Source organism: Chlorocebus sabaeus, chromosome 4, assembly GCF_047675955.1.
Source record: "Chlorocebus sabaeus isolate Y175 chromosome 4, mChlSab1.0.hap1, whole genome shotgun sequence".
In the NCBI taxonomy this organism is placed as follows: Eukaryota; Metazoa; Chordata; class Mammalia; order Primates; family Cercopithecidae; genus Chlorocebus; species Chlorocebus sabaeus.
Window position 1 is genome coordinate 39977611 of NC_132907.1, and position 20427 is coordinate 39998037.

The window sequence follows — 20427 nt, forward strand, 5'->3', positions numbered from 1 at the left end:
ATAGGATTTTTTCTATTAGGTTGGTGCCAATGTAGTTGCGGTTTTTGTTTACTTTCCACCTTCCCGTAAGTCTCTATGTGTTCAGCTATCCAAAAGCTCCTCAAACCCTGTCCTCTTGTGCCCTTTATGGAGACTTTATTGGATAGACATGACAGACAACTGCGAAGAAATGTGGTTGGTCACAATCTATTACTAATAGACTGAGTGGGAAAACCCAGCCAGATCTGCCCATTACAAGTGTTTTTTTTTTTTTTTTTTTTTTTTTTTGGTGCCTTTCTGTATTGCATTTCTTCCTCCAAGGTAGGAGGCAGGATCTCTTTTGAAATGGGTGTCTTGTGACCTAAATTCAGACAAGGTAGGTCAGATAAATTTTTTAGGTTGGTCTCCAAACAGAAAAGCTGGAGTTGATTCCTGCCTTGGGGAGAAAAAGCAGCAGGTGAAAGGAAGGCAGCAGCAGATCAGAGAGAAATTCTATCTTCTGGCACCTGCTTCTGACCCAGCATTATAACAAAAGACTATACAAAGGCTAAGGGAGTTATAAATCAGGAACCATGGACAAAAACCAACCAATAAATCACAGGCCACACCCTGGTTTTTTGTTAATAGGGATCTCATATTAACAGGATATATCATTTCAAAGATATTGGCGTATTATTAGACTTGTATTAAGTCATTAATTAGATCAGTCTACCATTAAATGGTATGAATATGTCTCTTAGGCTGAGGCCATGCAGGTTTGTAGGCTTTTATTTGATCTTGTCTGGTTTTAAAAGTAGGAGACATCTTGGCAAATACATAGTTTTATATTTTTAGGCCTTTGGTATAACTGAACTAGGATATAATTTTTTTGTTTTGAGCTTCTTTAGAGGTATTAATATTGGATTTTTAAAATGCGTAATTCCATTTTTAAAATCAATAGCCTTTTTTTTCTTTTTTTTAGAGATGGAGTCTCACTCTGTCGCCCAGATTAGAGTGCAGTGGTGCAATCTCGGCTCACGGCAAGCTCCGCCTCCTGGGTTCATGCTATTCTCCTGCCTCAGCCTCCCGAGTAGCTGGGACTACAGGCGCCGACTACCATGCCCAGCTAATTTTTGTATTTTTAGTAGAGACGGGGTTTCACCGCGTTAGCCAGGATGGTCTTGATCTCCTGACCTCGTGATCTGCCCACCTTGGCCTCCCAAAGTGCTGGGATTACACATGTGAGCCACCGAGCCTGGCCTTTCGTTTGTGTTTTTTTTGAGACAGTCTTAGCTCACTGCAACCTCTGCCTCACAGGTTTAAGTGATTCTCCTGCCTCAGCCTCCTGAGTAGCTGGGATTATCGGCATGCGCCACTATGCCCAGCTAATTCCTGTATTTTTAGTAGAGACGGGGGTTTCACCATGTTGGCCAGGCTGGTCTTGAACTCCTGACCTCAAGTGATCCACCTGCCTTGGCCTTCCAAAGTGCTAGAATTACAGGTGCGAGTCACCACACCTGACCTATAAAATCTGCAGTTCTAAAATACCCTTCCTTCTTTTTTTTTTAAATCTGTGGAAGGGACATTAGAATTGACTACAATGATGGTCTAGATTTTAGGCAGCGAGAGTAGCCTAGCACATATCTCCTCCACATTGTATCTCTGTTTAGATGTGATAAGGTTATACAGGTATAGAACTAGTGCCATTTTTATAATTAGGCAAATAGTAGTATTGATTTTCAATCTATTTTGTCAGATGGGATGAAGGTACAATTCATCCTATATGGCTCTTAGGAATTTTGATAAAAGGGTTAAATATATAGTTGCAGTTTTCTGTTTAGGAATTATCTTTTTACCATTTGTAGTTGTAGCCCTGGTGTTAGGACCATTCTATCAGGTAAAGAAAGAAAAAAAGTTGTTCTTTTGAGGTAACGTGTTTTAAGAAACACAAGTGTTTTTCCGGCTGGGCACAGTGGCTCACACCCATAAACCCAACACTATTGGGAGGCCGAGGCAGGAGGACAGCTTGAGCTCAGGAGTTCAAGACCAGCCTGGGAGAGACAGTGAGATTCCATCTCTACAAAAATAAAACATTAGGTTGGTGTGATGGTACACACCTGTAGTCCTAGCTACTTGGGAGGCCTACGTTGGAGGATTCCTTGAGCCCAGGAGGTTGAGGCTACAGTGAGCTATGATTGTGCCAATGCACTCCAGTCTAGGCAACAGAGAGCCTGCTTCCAAAAAATAAGTGTTTTAAATATATTTTTTATATTTTTTTAAATGTTTCTTGAGACAGTCTTGCTCCATTGCCCAGGTTAGAGTTCAGTGGCACAATCTTGGCTCACTGCAACCTCTGTCTCCTGGGTTCATGCTATTCCCTACCTCAGCCTTCTGAGTAACTGGAATTACAGGTGTGCGCCACCACATACAGCTAATTTTTTGTATTTTTAGTAGAGACGGGGTTTTGCCATGTTGGCCAGGCTGGTCTCGAACTTCTGGCCTCAAGTGATCCACTCGCCTTGGTCTCCCAAAGTGCTGGGATTACAGGCATAAGCCATCATGCCCGGCATTTTTTGTATTTTTTATGTCACATAACAGTAACTAACGCAGAAGAAGCCTTCTGTGACTCAATGTGTGAGGGTTTTTCTTCCCCACACACCAAGCAGTGGATGTCAGCTGGGTGCCCTCTAATTTAATTTTGACATTATCCACCTGGAGATAGCATCAGGTCTCACAGGTTGAGAGTTCGGTCCCCAAGACTGCCCCCACCCCTACCCCGACTAGTCACAAGTTAAGGCCTCCAAAATTTTAGACACTAGTCACAAGTTTAGACACCAGTCACCAGTTAGGCCTCCAAAAATTTTAACAAATTGAAATTTTTACAACTTCCTATTTAGGTCTGATTTGTGTGTGTGTGTGTGTGTGAGTAGCTCACGAAACTAAAAAAAAAAAAAAAACAACCACATTATCAGTTTATTACAAAAAATATTTTTAAAAATAGATAAAAAAATATAAGACAAAGCCTAAAAATTTGGTCCCAAACAACAAGAGCTTTTGTCCCCACAGAGATGGAGTACACCATCTTCCTCAACAAATAAATTTTTGTTTCCTTCCTATAAGTCTCTTCATATTTAGCTATCCAAAAGTTCCCCAAATCCTGTCCTCCTGGACCTTTTATAGCGACTTTTAATTAGATGGATATAATTCACAACTATATATAATTAAACAAAAAATACATAATCTAATATTAAGAGAGTAAAAAAACCCAAGAAAGCCCATTTATTTAAAATTTTTGAATCTCTATAACATTTCTTCCTCCAAGATATAAGACAGAACCCTCTTTAAAATGGTGGTCTTATGAACTATAAGACAAAATAAGTCAAAAAAATTTATTATGAACAGATCTAAGACAAAAAGGCCAAAAAAAAAAAAAAAAAAAGGAACAACTCTGCCTAAAATAAATAACAAAACTAGGTTTAAAATAATCTAATTTCTAAGGCCTATTGTGCCCTAACATTTTAACAAGACTATAAATAACAAAGGGTATAAAAATTATAAGCCAAAAACCATAGACAAATACACCACACACACCCCCACCCACAGTTTTAAATTCTGATAAAATCCAATTTATTTTTTTCTTCTGTTGTTCATGCTTTTGGTGTCACAGCTAAGAAATCACTGCCAAATCCAAAATTACGTAAATTCACACCTATGTTTTTTCCTAAAAGTTTTAAATTTTTAGCTCTTATATTGACAGCTTTATCTATTTTGAGTTACTTTCTGTATATGGCATGAGGTAAGGGTGTAACTTTATTATGCATGTTGCAATTCTGTTGTTTCAGCACTACTTGTTGAAAAATCAACTGACAACAGATGTATGGGTTTACTTCTGGACTCACAATTCTACTCCATTGATCTGTATCAAACTGCTCTATGTAACCTGTGTGCTTCAGTTTCTTAATCTGCAAAATGAGGATAACCATAGTGCACATAACTCCACAAAGCTTTCCTAGGGACTGACGAAAGACAAAGAATATACTTAGCTAACAGTATTGCTCATGGTAAACAGAAAGGATATTGCTCCTGTATTATTATGTTTATTATTATCATCAACCTTTTCACAGACTGTTCCTAGAGCTCTAAGTTCTAGTTTTTTGTACTACCTTGGGCACACTGCATCATCCTGGTTCTTTTTAAATGAACTGCATCACTGCTTACAGGAGCTGTACTTCAGTCATTAAAGACTAGAATACCATCCAAAACAACATGCATTATGACAGTAAACATTATCAGGAAAAAAAAATTAAACCCTATAAAAGAATATTTGACAGACTAAAGTCATTAAGAGTTATAAGAAAACGAAGACTGCACACTGAAATGATGATCCTGCTGCCCTGCCCAGAGTTACATATAACATTATATTTGTAGGAATCAGGTGAGCACTAAAGGCAGCACAGACAGGAGGAATTTAAGAAAATGATATAAGGAAATTTCTATGGGGTTTTAACAGGGAAGCATCCAGAAAGATTTTTTTTATATCACTCCAAATCACTTCAGTGCTCAGACTATTTAACTAGAGTCAAAAGTTTGAAAGATATTTTAAGAAGTCACATTTATTCTGTATTCAGGACTCTAACTACAGCCACATACCACTCCAGAAAATTATTAACTTTAGGTACAGTCTTTTTTCTCCAAATTAAACAAACAAAAATCAGTTTCTCTAATCTTTTCTCATGTTAAAAAAAAACTGGTTTTATGTCTTTCAAAATTGATAATATACATGTAACAAATTAGAATAGAAAACAAAGACATAAATTAATGAGGCAACTTGCTTGTGAGACTGCCACTATGAAGCAAATTAACTTAAGGATAGTATCTCATCCACCCCAATCAGACAGTTGAGGAAATTTAGTATAAGAAGCTGGTTTAACTACAGTGCAAATGAGAAGACCCCATGGGTCATTGCCATAGGAAAGCCTCAGAATTTCAGAAGATAGCATGTAAAACATGCCCATAAACTCTTAAGACAGCTTGTAACCAATTTCTTCCTTTAGAGGAAGATGAGAGATGGTGGCTGCAAAGACATATTTATAGCATACAATATAGTGTATAATAGTGTGTACAATAGATAAGCCTGGGAGCGACTGGGAAATGAACTGCCATGCTCAGAACTAAGCAAATTTTACAAGTAAAAGCATAGATTGCTTTACTGCTCTATGGCAATACTATCAGTTTTTGCAACAAGCACTTACTGAGCATTTAACATAGATTATCTCATTTAGTTCTTATAACTTGGATGAACTGGATATTATCCCAACTTCATACACAAACTAAGGCCCAGGTAGCCTTGATTCAAACCCTCATCTAACTGCACAGCTCTTTCTATTACCACTGGCATTATTAATGAAACTAAATAAAAAGACTAAGATTAAGTATGCATTTTTCTTTCCAGTAAGGGTAGAGTGCAATCCAAGGACCTCTACTCTTATGGCTCACTGAAAAAGGTACTGTTGATTAGATAAATCAAAATGAAAAACATCTCACGTATGTGAGCCATCTATTTGTTATAATGAATAAAATATTCTACCAATTCTGCACTTCCAAAGACAACAGCCCACATTTTAATTTTGGTATATTTAAGGCGGTAAAATAATACCAGTGCCTTCAAAAGGCTCCAGCAGTATCTGCAACTAAAGAAGTATATTCCTGCAAGTAATGAGTGAAAATAGGAATGAACTGCATTCAGGATGTATTCTCTCATACTACATGCTCTGTTTGATCGCAGCACTCAGCTCTGCAAACTGTACTACAGGTGTTTCAATTCCCTTATTTCTCTTTCATCAATCAAGTTCCTACCTCTTCCATTAACAAGTATGTTATATTTTGGACAGTATTTCTACTTACTGGTTTCAGGAGGTTAGAAAAACAGCTTGCCCCTTTAAAACCAGAGGTAGAGAAATGCAGGGCTAATTCAATTCCAAGTAGATACAAGTATCCAGAGGCAAGGCCAGAGAACAAAGATCATGTTACTCACAATCCTCTTAAAAAGTAAGTCAGAACCAAATTGAAAAAACAAAACAAAACACAAAAGCTGGGGACTGAGGAGACAGCAGACATGAGATGGAAATGTCTACCTAAATGGAAGAAACCGAGGCAAAATTAACAGTTTATGTGGGCCAAGGTTGATGACTGTAGCCAGAGATACACTTCTAAGTTCAGGAAGTGCTCTAGAGACAAAGGAGGGGCTCAAGTTTCTGAAGAAAAAGGGATGAATCAGGGATAGGTGCAGTGGCTCATGCCTGTAATCCCAGCACTTTGGGAGGCTGAGGTGGGTGGATCACCTGAGGTTGGGAGTTCGAGACCAGCCTGACCAACATGGAGAAACCCCATCTCTACTAAAAATACAAAATTAGCTGGGCGTGGTGGTGCATGCCTATAATCCCAGCTACTTGGGAGGCTGAGGCAGGAAAACCACTTGAACCCGGGAGACGGAGATTGCGGTGAGCTGAGATCATGCCATTGTTGCCATTGCCTGGGCAACAGGAGTGAAACTCCATTTCAAAAAAATAAATAAAAAGAAAAAAGAAAAAGGGATGAATTAGAAGAGGGGCTAGATTACAGAAGGTGTCAGGAATTCTCATTGGTTAACAGAAATAACACCGGTTAGTGACTGGCTATACAGTGGCTTCAAAAGGTAATTATTTAGTTCCAAGGGTAGGAGACTTGAGACTTGACTTCGGCTATATTTTAAGTGACCTTCTCGGCCTGAAAACTGAAAGGGGCTCCCATTCCCCACGTAAAAGGTTTTCTTTTTAATTTCTCAGTGAAATGGTGGAATGTTTAAGTTCACTGAGTGAGTAGTAGAATCTTGTTCTAAGTCATATTGAACAATCTCTGGGTCCAGCCAGAAGTCAGAAAATAGGCTTTAAAAAAACAGGGTAATACTTGGGAGTTTACCCTCTGTCCTCCACTGTACCAGGGATGCTTTTAAAAAGTAATTTACTGTTTATCAGAATGTAAAAAGAAAAAGAAACAAAACAAAAGTAAGTGCACCAATACACACTTCTGTTTCACTTGGTTATTCAGTCTCCAAACCAGTCTAACTGCTAGCTGTGTGTGTATGTACAATTATCCTACTCATGCATGACTGTGCTAATTGCTTAAGAGGAATACTTTAATTTCCTTTTAAGTATTAAACTAGCTTGTACTCTTACACCTGTTTCAATGACAGCATCTGAAATTTCCATGATATAAGGTAAAATTAATACTGCTAATTTGATTTTAACATCTCCTTAATTCACATTCAAATCCAAAGTGTATTTAAATCTTGTTAATCTTTTTTATTATTAATTTTATTTTTAATAAAATAAAATAAAATTTATTATTAATACAATTTTTGGTGGGATAAGGGGATTTATAGCTCTTTTAAAAATACAGTTCTGAGACTAGAAACATATTTTTCTATCTCTTTGCTAAGACCATAGTTTATCAGCCAAACACGAGGGGTATTATTAATAACTTTTACAAAAAATTAATAGAATGTAGTATGATTTGAAATTATACATTTGTAAGGTTTTAAAAAATATATTCAAAAATCTGCTTATGGAAGTTTACTAAAGGTGATTGTTGAGATCATCCAGCTCTCATTTTAAGAAATTGTCTGTCATCTTTGATTTTTTTTTTTATCAATTAGAGAGGTTATTACATCTATTTTCATCACTTTATTAATGGTGAAACCCTGTATCTACAGAAAATACAAAAATTAGCCAGGCATGGCGGCACATGCCTATAGTCCAGCTGAGCTGGAAGGATCAACTGAGCCCGGGAAATTGAGGCTGCAGTGAGTTGTGATGGTACCACTGCATTCCAGTCTAGGCGACAGAGCAAGACCCCATCTAAAATAAAGTAAAATAAGAGTGGAATTGTCCTATATACTCATAAGGAATCTCAAATTTGTCTTGTTAAATAAATCATGATACAGTTATAAAATGGAAATATTCAGTCACTAAAAATCATACTTTCTTGAAATTAAAACTTTTTTTTTTTGTTTTTGAGATGGAGTCTCACTCTGTCGCTCAGGCTGAAGTGCAGTGGTACAATCTTGGCTCACTGCAACCTCCAGCTCCCGGGTACAAGCAATTCTTCTGTCTCAGCCTCCCAAGTAGCTGGGATTACAGGTGCCCACCACTACACCCGGCTAATTTTTTTGTATTTTTAGTAGAGATGGGGTTTCATCATGCTGGCCAGGCTGGCCTCGAACTTCTGACCTCAAGTATCTGCCCACCCCAGCCTCGCAAAGTGCTAGGATTACAGGTGTGAACTACCACACCTGGCTGAAATTAAAACTTTCAAAGTCGGAATAAATGAGCTACTAAATACAAAGCATTTAATAAAAGGCTAGGCATAAGGTAAATATTTAACAAATGATATTAATTATAAGCATTATCATTACCAGTATAAGTATCATTATTACAAAAACCTCACATCTAATTTTGCCTTTAAAAAGCATACTTATTCGTAAAACAAAATAGAAAAACTACAAAGTGTTAACAGTGGTTGAGTAGCTATTTCTGTGGGAGATTACAAATGATTTTAACTTTCCTCTATCTTTTGTCATATTTTCTTTTTCCTTTTTACAATGACTACACACAATATTTTTATAAGATTTATCCAAACCAGTGGTTTATTTTTTTTCATATTCAAGTGAAAACCAGTAGTTTAAATCGTTGCCTCCATTTTAGCTTTTAATCAGCTCTTATGACCATTAGTCACGCTACCCTCTAAGGTAAGAATCAATGTACAACTCCACTTGAACATAATTACCATAGGACATTTACTTTTTGTGCTTTTGCAAGCATTACCTTAATATTAAGAACTGAAAATTCCAAAAAAGCTAAACTCTAATCCAAGTTAAAGCATTGTATTTCCCTAAACATTCACAGGCTTATGCCAGGGCACTCTTTTATAATGAGAAATGGTGAAAGAACAAGGCTAATATGCATGTGATTCTCTTTTTTTTTCTTCTTCTTCTTTTTGAGTCGGGAGTCTCGTTTTGTTGCCAGGTTGGAGTGCAGTGGCGCAAACTTGGCTCACTGCAACCTCTGCCTCCCATGTTCAAGTGATTCTCCTGCCTTAGCCTCCCAAGCAGCTGGGACTACAGGAGCCCGCCACCAAGCCCGCTAATTTTTTGTATTTTTAGTAGCAACAGAGTTTCACCATGTTGGCCAGGATGGTCTCGATCTCTTGACCTCGTGATCCACCCGCCTTGGCCTCCCAAAGTGCTGGGATTACAGTCGTGAGCCACCGCGCCCGGCCGCATGTGCTTCTTACAGGTCAGGTTTTAAAATACTAGGCTTTGTGTTATTTCATTATTCAGGACCATGAGTTATACGATACATATGCACAAGACAAGAATTATACTAAATTTGAGCCAACTATAGAAAAGTTCCCTGCCAGCGTTTTCTTTCCTTCATTTTGAAATGTTCTATTCAGTTACAATGACCAGACTACAGTTGTGCAGTCCGTTATGTATGAACCAAAATTTACCTTACAAAAAAAAGCCAAAGCAGCCAATAATGTAGACATTTTGCTAGTCTCCTAGCTACATTAAGCTCTGTTACAGTACTTTATACTTACTCTCTACTACTCCTGGAATTGCTCGATAATGCTGAAACTGATAGAAGGATTTTTCCAACATGTACTCAGGATTAATTTCTTCTACACGTAGTAAGTTCAAAACCATGTTGTAGGTCAAATGGAAAGCACTATTTAGAGGATCAGCGGAGCCCTAAGAGAGAAAAAAAATGTCAATTTTGTAGTTTTCCAAATAAATTTACACAAGTACCTTAAACCTACTATAATGCATAATACATCAGAGCAGAAGTGTATTAAGAAACTTTTATTTCTCAAACACATACCACACAGAAGTGTACTGGACATGTAGTAAACTCTATTGTTTTCTAAAGATAAGGGTAAAAATGGAAAATACTGAGGCTCAGAACTGAATACCCAATTTAGCAATCAAGTTAATAAGCTTATGTCTCTCATCTATAAGTATTCACACAAATCCTTTGTTTTAGCAAAACTAAGAACTCCAAATACATGTTAATTCTTTATTCTAAAGCCTCTCCTGTTTCCTAAAATATCATTCTTTCTTTTTAGCCATGAAAATTAAAATATAACCCCCACTCTGATTCCATTCCTTTGGAGCTTGCCCCACCTACATTCCTCCATAAAGCCTTAAACCACAACCATCTAGTCGAGAATCATCTCAAACTTCCCTGAACTAGAATTATCAGAACTTATATTCTAGCACTGGGCCATATATTGCTTCTTGCTTGCTTTGTATGAATGTAAATATATTCCTTAAGTTTAGAAATGATCACCATTTACTGAGGGCTTAGCATATGCCACTCACTGTACTAAATAAATACTAAATCTTCAATTCACAACATTCGTAACAATATTTTGTCTCCATTTTAAACAAGAAACAGAGGCTCAGAGAGATGCAGGGACTTGCCAAGAGTAAAGCAGGAGCTAAAATCTAGGAGTATCTAGGCTTAAAGTCTTCATGGAGGGCAAGTCATATTGGGACTTATTTTATATACCTATCAATCCAACGCATACCTCACATTACTAAAAATATAGGAACTCTTTGAATGTTGATCAAGTACTCTTTTAATGTATTTAATTTGATCAGTTAACTAAAACAATGTATCAAGAGACAGCCTAATAAGAGGATCACCTAAAATTTAACTGAAACAAGAAAGGTAACCAATGATAAAGATATTATGTAAACTTTGAAGGATTCCAGGCAAACTTTGAAGAATTCCTTTTTGTCAATTTGCTTACTAAAAAGATATTGAGAGAGCCAAACACACCACTTTTCTAGAAGTTTTTGTAATATTTTATAAATACTAATATAATGATCTCTTACATTTTAGAATATATGGTTCATTTAGGCAAGTAGTTCTAAAAATTAACAGTAGTTCTAAAAATTAACAAAAATTAAAATTGCATTATAAACCATAAAGGTGGAAGGGAGAAATAAATAAATGTGAGCCTTCCCACTTCTTCAAAAAAGGCCTGTACATAGTTATCTTATGTACAGTTACAGAACCAACTTTAATAGAATAGGTATATGCTTCTTACATTTAGAAATAATTTAAATAACCAGTAAGGTCAAAATTATTTTTCCTTCAATTCAGGAAAATTTGATTCATTGTTGAAAAGAACACACCACTGACTAGAAATATCATACTATTGAAATGAGCACTTTATGTACTCTAAGTAACTAGTATGTTTATTTAGTAATTTCAGAAAGTATAGAAATCGTTTCATTTTGATAAAACTAATAACATCTACTCAAAATACTGTGATATTTTTACACTCTTTGGAAAATGCGGGCACCATATTGGAGCATGTATTTCTTCTAGTTATAGTGGAAAAATATAATACTTAACTGCTAACAAATAAAAGATGCATTCCCAGTCTTTCTGAAAAGCTGTTTAATAACACACTTCTCATTTACTCAACTTTTCATTTGAACAAACATTATGAAAACTGATTTTTTTGTGACTCTTATCAAGTAATCAAAAATGTATCAAAAAACCCGCTAACTTGGCTGGGTGTGGTGGCTCATGCATGTAATACTAGCACTTTGGGAAGCCGAGGTGGGCGGATCACCTGAGCTCAAGAGTTCAAGACCAGCCTGGCGAACATGGCGAAACCCCATCTCTACTAAAAATACAAAATTAGCCAGGTATGGTGGCACATGCCTGTAATCCCAGCTACTTGGGAGGCTGGTGCAGGAGAATCACTTGAACCCAGGGGGTGGAGGTTGCAGTGATCCAAGATCGCACCACTGTACTACAGTCTGGGTGATAGAGCGAGAAACCGTCTCAAAAAAAAAAAAAAAAAAAAAAAAAAAAACCTCAAAAAACAAAAAAACTGCTGCCTTATGTCAAATTCTGTTTAAGCTAATAGCAGATACTTCAACAATAGCAATACTGGAAAAGTTGAACAGGTTTCTCTATTGCTCCTTTAAAAATTAGCCAAGCCAGCCAGCATGATGGTTCATGCCTATAATCCCAGCACTTTGGGAGGCCAAGATGGGCAGATTGCTTGAGCCTGGGAGTTCAAGGCAAGCCTTAGCAACATGGCGAAACCTTGTCTCTACAAAAAATACCAAAAAAAAAAAAGAAAAAAATTACCCAGATTTGGTGGTGCATGCCTGTAGCCCCAGCTACTTGGGAGACTGAGGTGGGAGGGCTGCTTGAGCCCTGTAGGTCAAAGCTGCAGTGAGCTGAGATTGCACCACTGCATTCCAGTCTGGGCAACAGAGCAAGGCCCTGTCTCCAAAAAAAAAAAAAAAAAGGGCTGGGCATCGTGGCTCACGCCTATAATCCTAGCACCTTGGGAGGCTGAGACAGGAAGATCCCTTGGGCCTCAGGAGATCGAGATCAGCCTGGGCAACAAAGGGAGACCCTGTCTCTATTTTTAAAAAGGCTGGGCGCAGTGGCTCACGCCTGTAATCCCAGCACTTTGGGGGGCTGAGGCAGGCAGATCCCCTGAGGTCAGGAATTTGAGACCAGGCTGGTCAACATGGTAAAACCCCGTTTCTACCAGAAAAATACAAAAATTAGCTGGGCGTGGCCATAGGTACCTATAATCCCAGCTACCTGGAAAGCTGAGGCAGGAGAATCGCTTGAACCCGGTAGGTGGAGGCTGCAGTGAGCAAGTTAAAAAATTACTCAAGCCATAAAAATGAAGGAAAAAAATTATTAAAATATTTCAAATTCACAATCATTAAATTATTTACATGCTCAAATATATAAATATGTGTGTGTGTGTATGAATGTACTGAGAGTTTGAAAGCTCTAGTAGGCAACACACACATTTTGCCATGGTTCTAACACCAATAGGAAAAATAAATACATATGACAAATAGACTTGAATTATATACTAATGTATAAAGTAAACCTACTATTTCTACATATAAGGTGACTATGAAGAAGTTACGTATTTTAATTTTTGAGAAAATAACTTCAAGTACTCAGTATTTCTATTCAAGTTCTGAAATTACTTAAGAATGATCAATTATTTTTGCCTATAAGAAAATAAAATATACCTGACATGACTATTTTTTAGCCTATCTACTTTAAGTACATCAAAGAACAAACTGCTGTCTCATGTCAAATTGTATTTAAACTACTAGTTGAAAAATCTATTTGCGAGAGGTACTGAGAAGCAGTACCATATGGTAGTTAGAAGCATAAACTCTGAAATCAGACTGCCAGAGTTCGAAAGCAGGATTTGCCATTTAACAACAATATAGCTTGGACAAATTTTTAACCTCTGCATGCTGTATTTATAAAACGTAGATAATAACAGTAATTATCACAATTAGTATTTGGAACACACTGAACATTCAATAAGTATTAGTTGTTACAAATACCGAGTAAGTTACCTATAAATTCCTTAATGATAGTAAAACTACCTAGAAAAAATCCTACAGGAAATAAGTTGTATGTCAGTCTTGATAAAAGAAATATGCCTAGAAATGCAGATACACAAACAGGTACTACATTCTTTCAATCAAACTAATATTCAAAGTGAAATGTTCTCCTTCATATCCCAAGGATGGCTATGAACCAAAAAGGCAGCTAACAAGTGCTGGCTAGAATGTAAAGGAATTAGAAGCCTCATACAATGCTGGTGGGAATACAAAATGGTGCAACTACTTAAGAAAACAGTCTGGCAGTTCCTCAAAAGGTTACACATAGAATTACTCTATGACCCAGCAATTCCTTTCCTAGGTGTACAGTCAGGAGAAAACAAAACACATATTCAAGTAAAAACTTGTTTTTTAAAAAAAAAAAGTTCATAGCAGCATTATTCACAGTAGCCAAAACATGGAAAAAATCCACATGTCCATTCACTGCTGAACAGATCAAGTGTGGCATACATGCTGAACAATGAAATACTATTCAGCAACGAAAAGGAATGAAGTATTGATAGATGTTACAATATGGATAAAACTTGAAAACATTAGGCTAAGTGAAAAAAAGTCAGATACAAAAGGGTACACATTACATGAGTCTGTTTATATGAAATGTCCACAACAGACAAATCCATAGAGACAGAAAGTAAATTAGTTGTTGTCTAGGGCTTGGGGTAGGGGTGGTCTTCTGAAGAAAGAAGAGTAACTTAACAGGTATAGGGGTTTCTTTCTGGATTGATGAAAATGTTCTAAAATTGATTGTGGTGATGGTGACAAAACTCTACGAATATATTAAAAACCATGGAAACGAGTGACTTGCGTGGTATATGAGTTATAGCTCAATAAGTCTATTAGAAAAGTAAATTTAAAAAATGCAATGAAAGGTGATACAACTTTACACATACAAGGTAACAAATCCAGAAACGTCAAGTATATGGAATGAAAACTCTGCACTAAAGGAACCAGATGCTGTCATTAAAATATTACCTCCTATAATCTGGCAACCCGATTCTGTTCTTTCCACACACAGAGTACAAGGAAAGAAAAATAGCATGTGTTATATCCGGCACAATTAGAGAAAAGAATAAAAATTTTCAGCCTTGTTTAATTTTCCTTTCATGGAGCACTAAAGAGGTTTACAAGTGTTAATCTCTAAAGTTGAAAATAAGACACCATACGATTATTATGAATATGTACAGACAAGCTTTGTCTTTACTTATGTAAAGATATATAAAAATATACACACCTTTATCTATTTTGCTTCAACATACCAAGCTTCATTATGACTATATCTCAAATTCTCCACAAAGTTCCCAAGTCTAAAAAGTTAGACACACAATCTGTCTCATAGATACTGACCTAAGTGTGTCTTAACATGTTTTGAAGTAGCTACTTTTAAGTAGCTAATGAGCTGGCAATTAATTTTATTTTTAATTAAAGTTTCCTATCTTATTAACATTTTTCTCTATATGGATAAGAAGAAAAAAAGCAACCAGGCCGAACTTCCTTTAGAAGCTCTTCAAAACAAAAATAAAATTCTAGACCATCCGAAGCACAAATACTAAGCAAGCAAAATAAAAGTCTAACCTGCAATAAAGGTTAAAATGTGTTCTTTATGATTGGGATATTTATAATCAATAGGGTAAACTGTAAAGGTAGACTGCTGAGTTAACCTATTAAGCTATCTGGGCTTGCAAAGGCAGAGGAAGCTCACTGCCTGCCCCAAACACTTGATTATCAATCATGTGTCCCACTTCCTGTTCTGACAGGTAAAGAACAACTTGTGCAGTGGATCGGTCAAATAAAGAGATTTCTTAAATTTGGAGGAGAAAGTAAACATTTCTGCCCTCTCTGGAGATCTTCACACCCTCTCCATTATATGAGTTGCTCTCCACCTATTAGGTGAAGTAGGATACAAGATGTTAGTATTTTGAGTAGTCACACCCTTCTATCTTCCCAAGCCCAGATAGTTTCAGTATATTAACTCATTTTAGTTAGGTATCTGACTGACACAACCAATTCTAAAATGGTTTCTGAAGCATATTTCTGGAATTCTTGGTAAAGGTACAGAATCTTAATGTAGTTACCTTAAGTAATTGTTTTCCAATTGTTGGGCTCATCTTTTCATCTACCATAAGAATTACAATTCCTCTATCATCCATTCCTCTCCTTCCAGCACGACCAGACATCTGAATGTATTCACCAGAAGAAATCTGAATGAACACAGTTAAAATTCAGAGTTTAGGAGAAAAACTGGTGAAAAACGTATTCTTAAAATTTCTCTTATTGTAAAACTTGTAACAAGTTATAAACCCTAAGAAAGGAAACATGATTAAAAACATGAAGTTTTAGAAGAGTTAAAGTCAAAGCACAAAAATGCAAAACATGTGAGAATAATGTTTCAAACCCACATCATACCAACATAACAAAACTAAATTTTAGACTTATTGTCATTTTGGATCTAAAATTTATGCTTTTAATCTAAATTTAAAGCCTAAAATTGAGGCTTTTAAAAATTTTGGCTTTTCACAGTAAGCCAATTACTGTTAATTATGCTTTCAAATATATGACAGCTACTGGGAAATATTGGCTAATTCACTGGCATTAAAAAAATACCTTTGAGCTAGATATTCTGGAAAACGGCAAAATCTAAGAATGCAAACAATGACCCAAACTCAAATATCAGTTCTGATTTGATCATAACTACCTTTCTGAATCTGCAAAATGAGATGACTATAATTCATGTTTTTTGAAAAAACAAAATTCTCTCCTATTTTATTGGTATGTATGCTTGCAGTTTAGTAGAGTCCATTTGTCATCAGGAACAACCTGATAGAGGAAGGTCAGTAAGGCTCCTGTATACAGGCTTTCAGAGCACCACTGAACCACTTCAACACTGGGCAAAGTTTTTCTTTAAGTGCATGTGTACTTTTCTCCTGTGGAAAGGGTCCAGATTCTTTTTAAAAAATTGTAACTCAAAAAGAGTTAAAAACCACTACACGTCACAATGCTGATGCCTCAGGATGGTGGTGGCAGTCCCAGCTCAGACATGGTTAGCAGAGCTGCTGAGACACTGAAAGCCCACTGCCTGTATGAGGTATAGCTGGAACACTGCCTACAGAGCAGGTTCCACGAGCCTCACCGGAGAAGATGCCCTTATGTCCATGATGGGCTGAGAGAAAAGCAAGGTCCTTCTCAAGCCATCCAACAATATCCAGCTGGATCTGGTCAAGAAGGTGCAGCTGTTCACTGGCACTCAGAATGGTATGTATAAGCACTTCATCATAGAGGCAGGCAGGTTTCCAGCAGCCAGTCAATAGGCATAGTGCTCCCAATACTGGCCACAAAGAGCCTCCCTTGTGACTACACAGCCAGGATGGCTAAATACAGGGCCAAGTTCGACCCATAAGTGACAGTTAACTTCAACATGAAGACCCCAATTGGCCAAAGGAGATTCTGCCAAGTGGTATGCATGGAGCACTGAGCCACTTGGCAGCATATGCCATCAAGATAATTGAGATCAAGTACCAGGAGGGGTAGGAGGTGTGGGAGCCAGAGACGTATGTGCTGCACCAGGTGCGTCATGCCAACATCATCCAGCTGGTGGAGGTGTTTGGGATGCAGGCACATGTATACATGTTGATACAACTGGTCCCTGTTAGCATGGAGCTGTTCAACCACATCATCACCAAGGGTTCCTTCACTGAGCATGACGCCATGTGAATGCTGCAGATGGTGCTAGATGGCATCCAGTATCTGCATGCACTGGGCATCACAAACCAAGACCTCAAGCCTCAGAATCTGCTATACCATCATCCAGGCACTGACTCCAAGATCATCATCACTGACTTCAATCTGGTCAGTGCCCACAAGAACAGCAACAACTACAAATGCCTGATGAAGATCACCTGTGGCACACCAGCATCCCCCTGCCCCAGAGGTTCTGGCCTGTATTACACAATTCAGTGCACGTGTGGGTCCCAGGCACCATTGTCTACATCCTGCTGAGTAGCATTATGCCCTTTGGGGACAACAATCATACCTCAGGGGCAAGTACAGTTACTCGAATGAGCGCTGGCTACCCAGCATGTCCAACCTGGCTAAGGATTTCACTGACTGCTGATAGTGGACCCTGGAGCTCCTATGACTACACTGTAGGCCCTAAGACACTCGTGGGTGATAAGCATGGCAGCCTCTTCATCCAGGCAGAATCTGCACCAGTTCATCTCCTAAAACGTCCTCAAATGTGCCTCCTCACACTGCCAGAGCACCAAATATGCCTGGTCCACATGTTAAAGCCACTTGACAGGCTCCAAGCTGACACACATGCAAGAGCATGAGCTGCAGAAACTCAAACCTGTGTTACTAGCAACAGTACGGTGGCTGATCCACCTGGCTGTGGTACAGACATAGCATGATCTCAGCCTGGCCATTCATTGTTGTGCCATCTAGGCCTGTTACCCTCTCTGGAAACAGGTCTATACAGCAAGCAAAAGGTGAAGAATGTCTGTGCCTTCTCTGTGTCACTTTCTTCTCTGTGCCTTCAGCAGCTCCACTCCTTGCCATGGGCCTGGGCCATGTGTGCCAGAGTAGAGGTGGCACAGGGGGCTGTCCATGACTCCCTGAATGAGGTATCTGGCCTGGCAATGACACCCATTTTGGTGGGAAACTGCTCTGGTATGAGTTGGGGGAAGGAAAGAACCTGGCCTTCACTGTCTCCCTAACCCTTTGACTCTTCCCCAGAACAAGGGGGCTGCAGTGCTGGCTGAAGAGTGTTCTATAGCCTCAGGACTCTTTGGGACAGTTAATTCTAGAATCAACCCCCATTCCTCCACAGAGCCTTCTTCCCTGACTCTCTACATTCCAAGGCATCTTGATCCTTAAGATTATGCTCCAGTGGGAGGCCCAGGTAAACATAAAGCTTATGCTTTGACTGGACTCGTAGCCCCTGGCTAGATCCAAACAGTCCCCTACCTCCCAGTCAAGACCTTTCTTCCTTCATGGTGCCCCTGCAAAGACATCTCCTGACCCCAGGATTCGCCAAGACCTCTGGTGGTAGGGCAACAGCATGGACCTTAACCCTTCTAGATGATGTGGCCATGCTGGTGGCAGGGTTGCCCCAGGCTCCAACCCATCTCTGACTATGAGAGGGTCCCTGGCCCACCAGCCTACCACTCTCAGTGTCTTCTTTGCAGAGCCCACCTTTACCTCCCTTTCCCCTTTGGATGTCCATTCCATTCCCCGGTTGCCTCCTTCCCAACAGTGGAGGGGTTAAAGGGAGTCCCACTGCTGCTGCCTGGGGAATGGGGCCCTTAGGGGCCAAAGCAGAGGGCGGGGGGTTCACCATTAGGATTCCATTGTCAGCCCTGGTTCAATCCTTTGATATGGCCCATAGCCCTTTCCCATCAGGCTCCACTGCTCCCTCTTCTACAGTGGCATGAAGGTGCTATCTGGCATCTGGCATAGTATAGACAGCCTGGGAGTAATCACTGCACATCCATCATACACACCCATTGTGCACACTCGCTGTGCTCCACAAGGAAGCAGGAAGGAAAGAGTTGCTTTGTTAGGGAGGGTCCCAGGCTGCTTAACTCTCTCCTTCTCTTGAGCTTCTACACATCTCTCCCCAAAACTTAACCATATTGTGTGAAATGTCTCTGAACCCTGGGTGGCTGGGCACTGGCCTTCTCAGAGGTTCCCTTGCCCAATCCACCCTGTGCCTGCTTCCTCTAATGGCATTAGCCTTCCAGTCTGGACCCCGATGAGTCTCAGGCTAGAGGGAGCCCCTGTGGGATGTGGGTGGGGACGGCTGACTGCTTTCCCCTAGAAATCATCATCAAATCTGTCATGGTACCTTCCCCTACCACAAACCAGGCTGGAACCCAAATTCCCTCTCTCCACAGCTGCCTTTATTGGGTAGGAAGGGGCTAGGGCCCAACCTTAGCTAGACTGGAGGGTCCCTGCTAGCATAGAGGGTTTGGCTCCCACTCAGCAGCTCCATTCAGCTTTTGCCAGAGGGCAGCCTTGGGCCAGGCCCTCCTGGTCCAAGAAGTCCTGGCCCAGAAATGTCACTGACTCACCATACTTATATTTCTCTTTTGTATAGCATCCAACATTTTAAAATACAACACATCATGAAAAATGTTTTGTCTTTATTTACAGTTTTAGTGAGGGTACTTTTCAGCATTTTGATGATTTGTAATTCCTTTCAGAAACTTCTCCAAGCAGAGAGAATCACCAATTCCAAAAATAAAAGGTTAAATAAAAGACACTTACAATTTTCCCCAAAGCCAGGCTATGGGAATTCAAACGAGAAATCTTTGTTCCATCACTTTCTTTTCACCCCCGCCAATGTTCTACTGTCTGCTTAGCAAATTCTCATCTGCTGTTACTTATTTTAAGGATTGCCTTTCTATGAAGCATTCCCTGACCCCCAACTGACTTTGTTTCTTATGCTATATCCCTGTACATACTTCTCACAGTGTTTACAGCATAACATTTTATTGTATATCTGTCAAAAGAAACAAGTCTGTATTGTCTTTTTGTTGTGTCTACTTCAGCATCCCAGTCATCTACCAGAGTTCTAAATTCATATTTTAAGTTTGGTAATTGCTTACCAAATGGGGTACTTGCCTTTTAAATCTGAAGGGCAAAACAGATGCAACTACAGCCACTGTAGTGGTGCTTTAAAACCTTAAACCTTAAGAAATGAAAACTCTAGACATATTTTAAATGATTTAAAGCATTCATAAATCACTTGCACACTTAACCTCCTATCATCAAACTCCTTCACTTAAAGGAATCTCTTTTTTTTGGAGGAGAGGTGGGAGTGAAGGAGTCAGGATAAAAATTTAAGGGAACAGAGGTTTGTTTGATTAATTAATTTATTCAGAGTCAGGGTCTCACTGTCTTCAAGGCTGGAGAACAGTGGTGCAATACAGCTTACTGGAGCCTTGACTTCCTGGGCT

At 38.8% G+C, this 20427-nt stretch overlaps 1 protein-coding gene across 1 annotated transcript in view; it reads right to left on the reverse strand.

The window, feature by feature from the left end:
- MTREX (Mtr4 exosome RNA helicase) overlaps positions 1 to 20427 on the reverse strand; it is a 130759-nt gene that overhangs the window by 57798 nt on the left and 52534 nt on the right. Inside the window, exons 15-16 of the mRNA XM_038010397.2 lie at positions 15547 to 15672; positions 9595 to 9745 (exon numbers count right to left, since the gene is read on the reverse strand). Of these exons, the coding sequence (XP_037866325.2) occupies positions 9595 to 9745; positions 15547 to 15672 (277 nt within the window). The remainder of the gene's footprint in view (positions 1 to 9594; positions 9746 to 15546; positions 15673 to 20427) is intronic.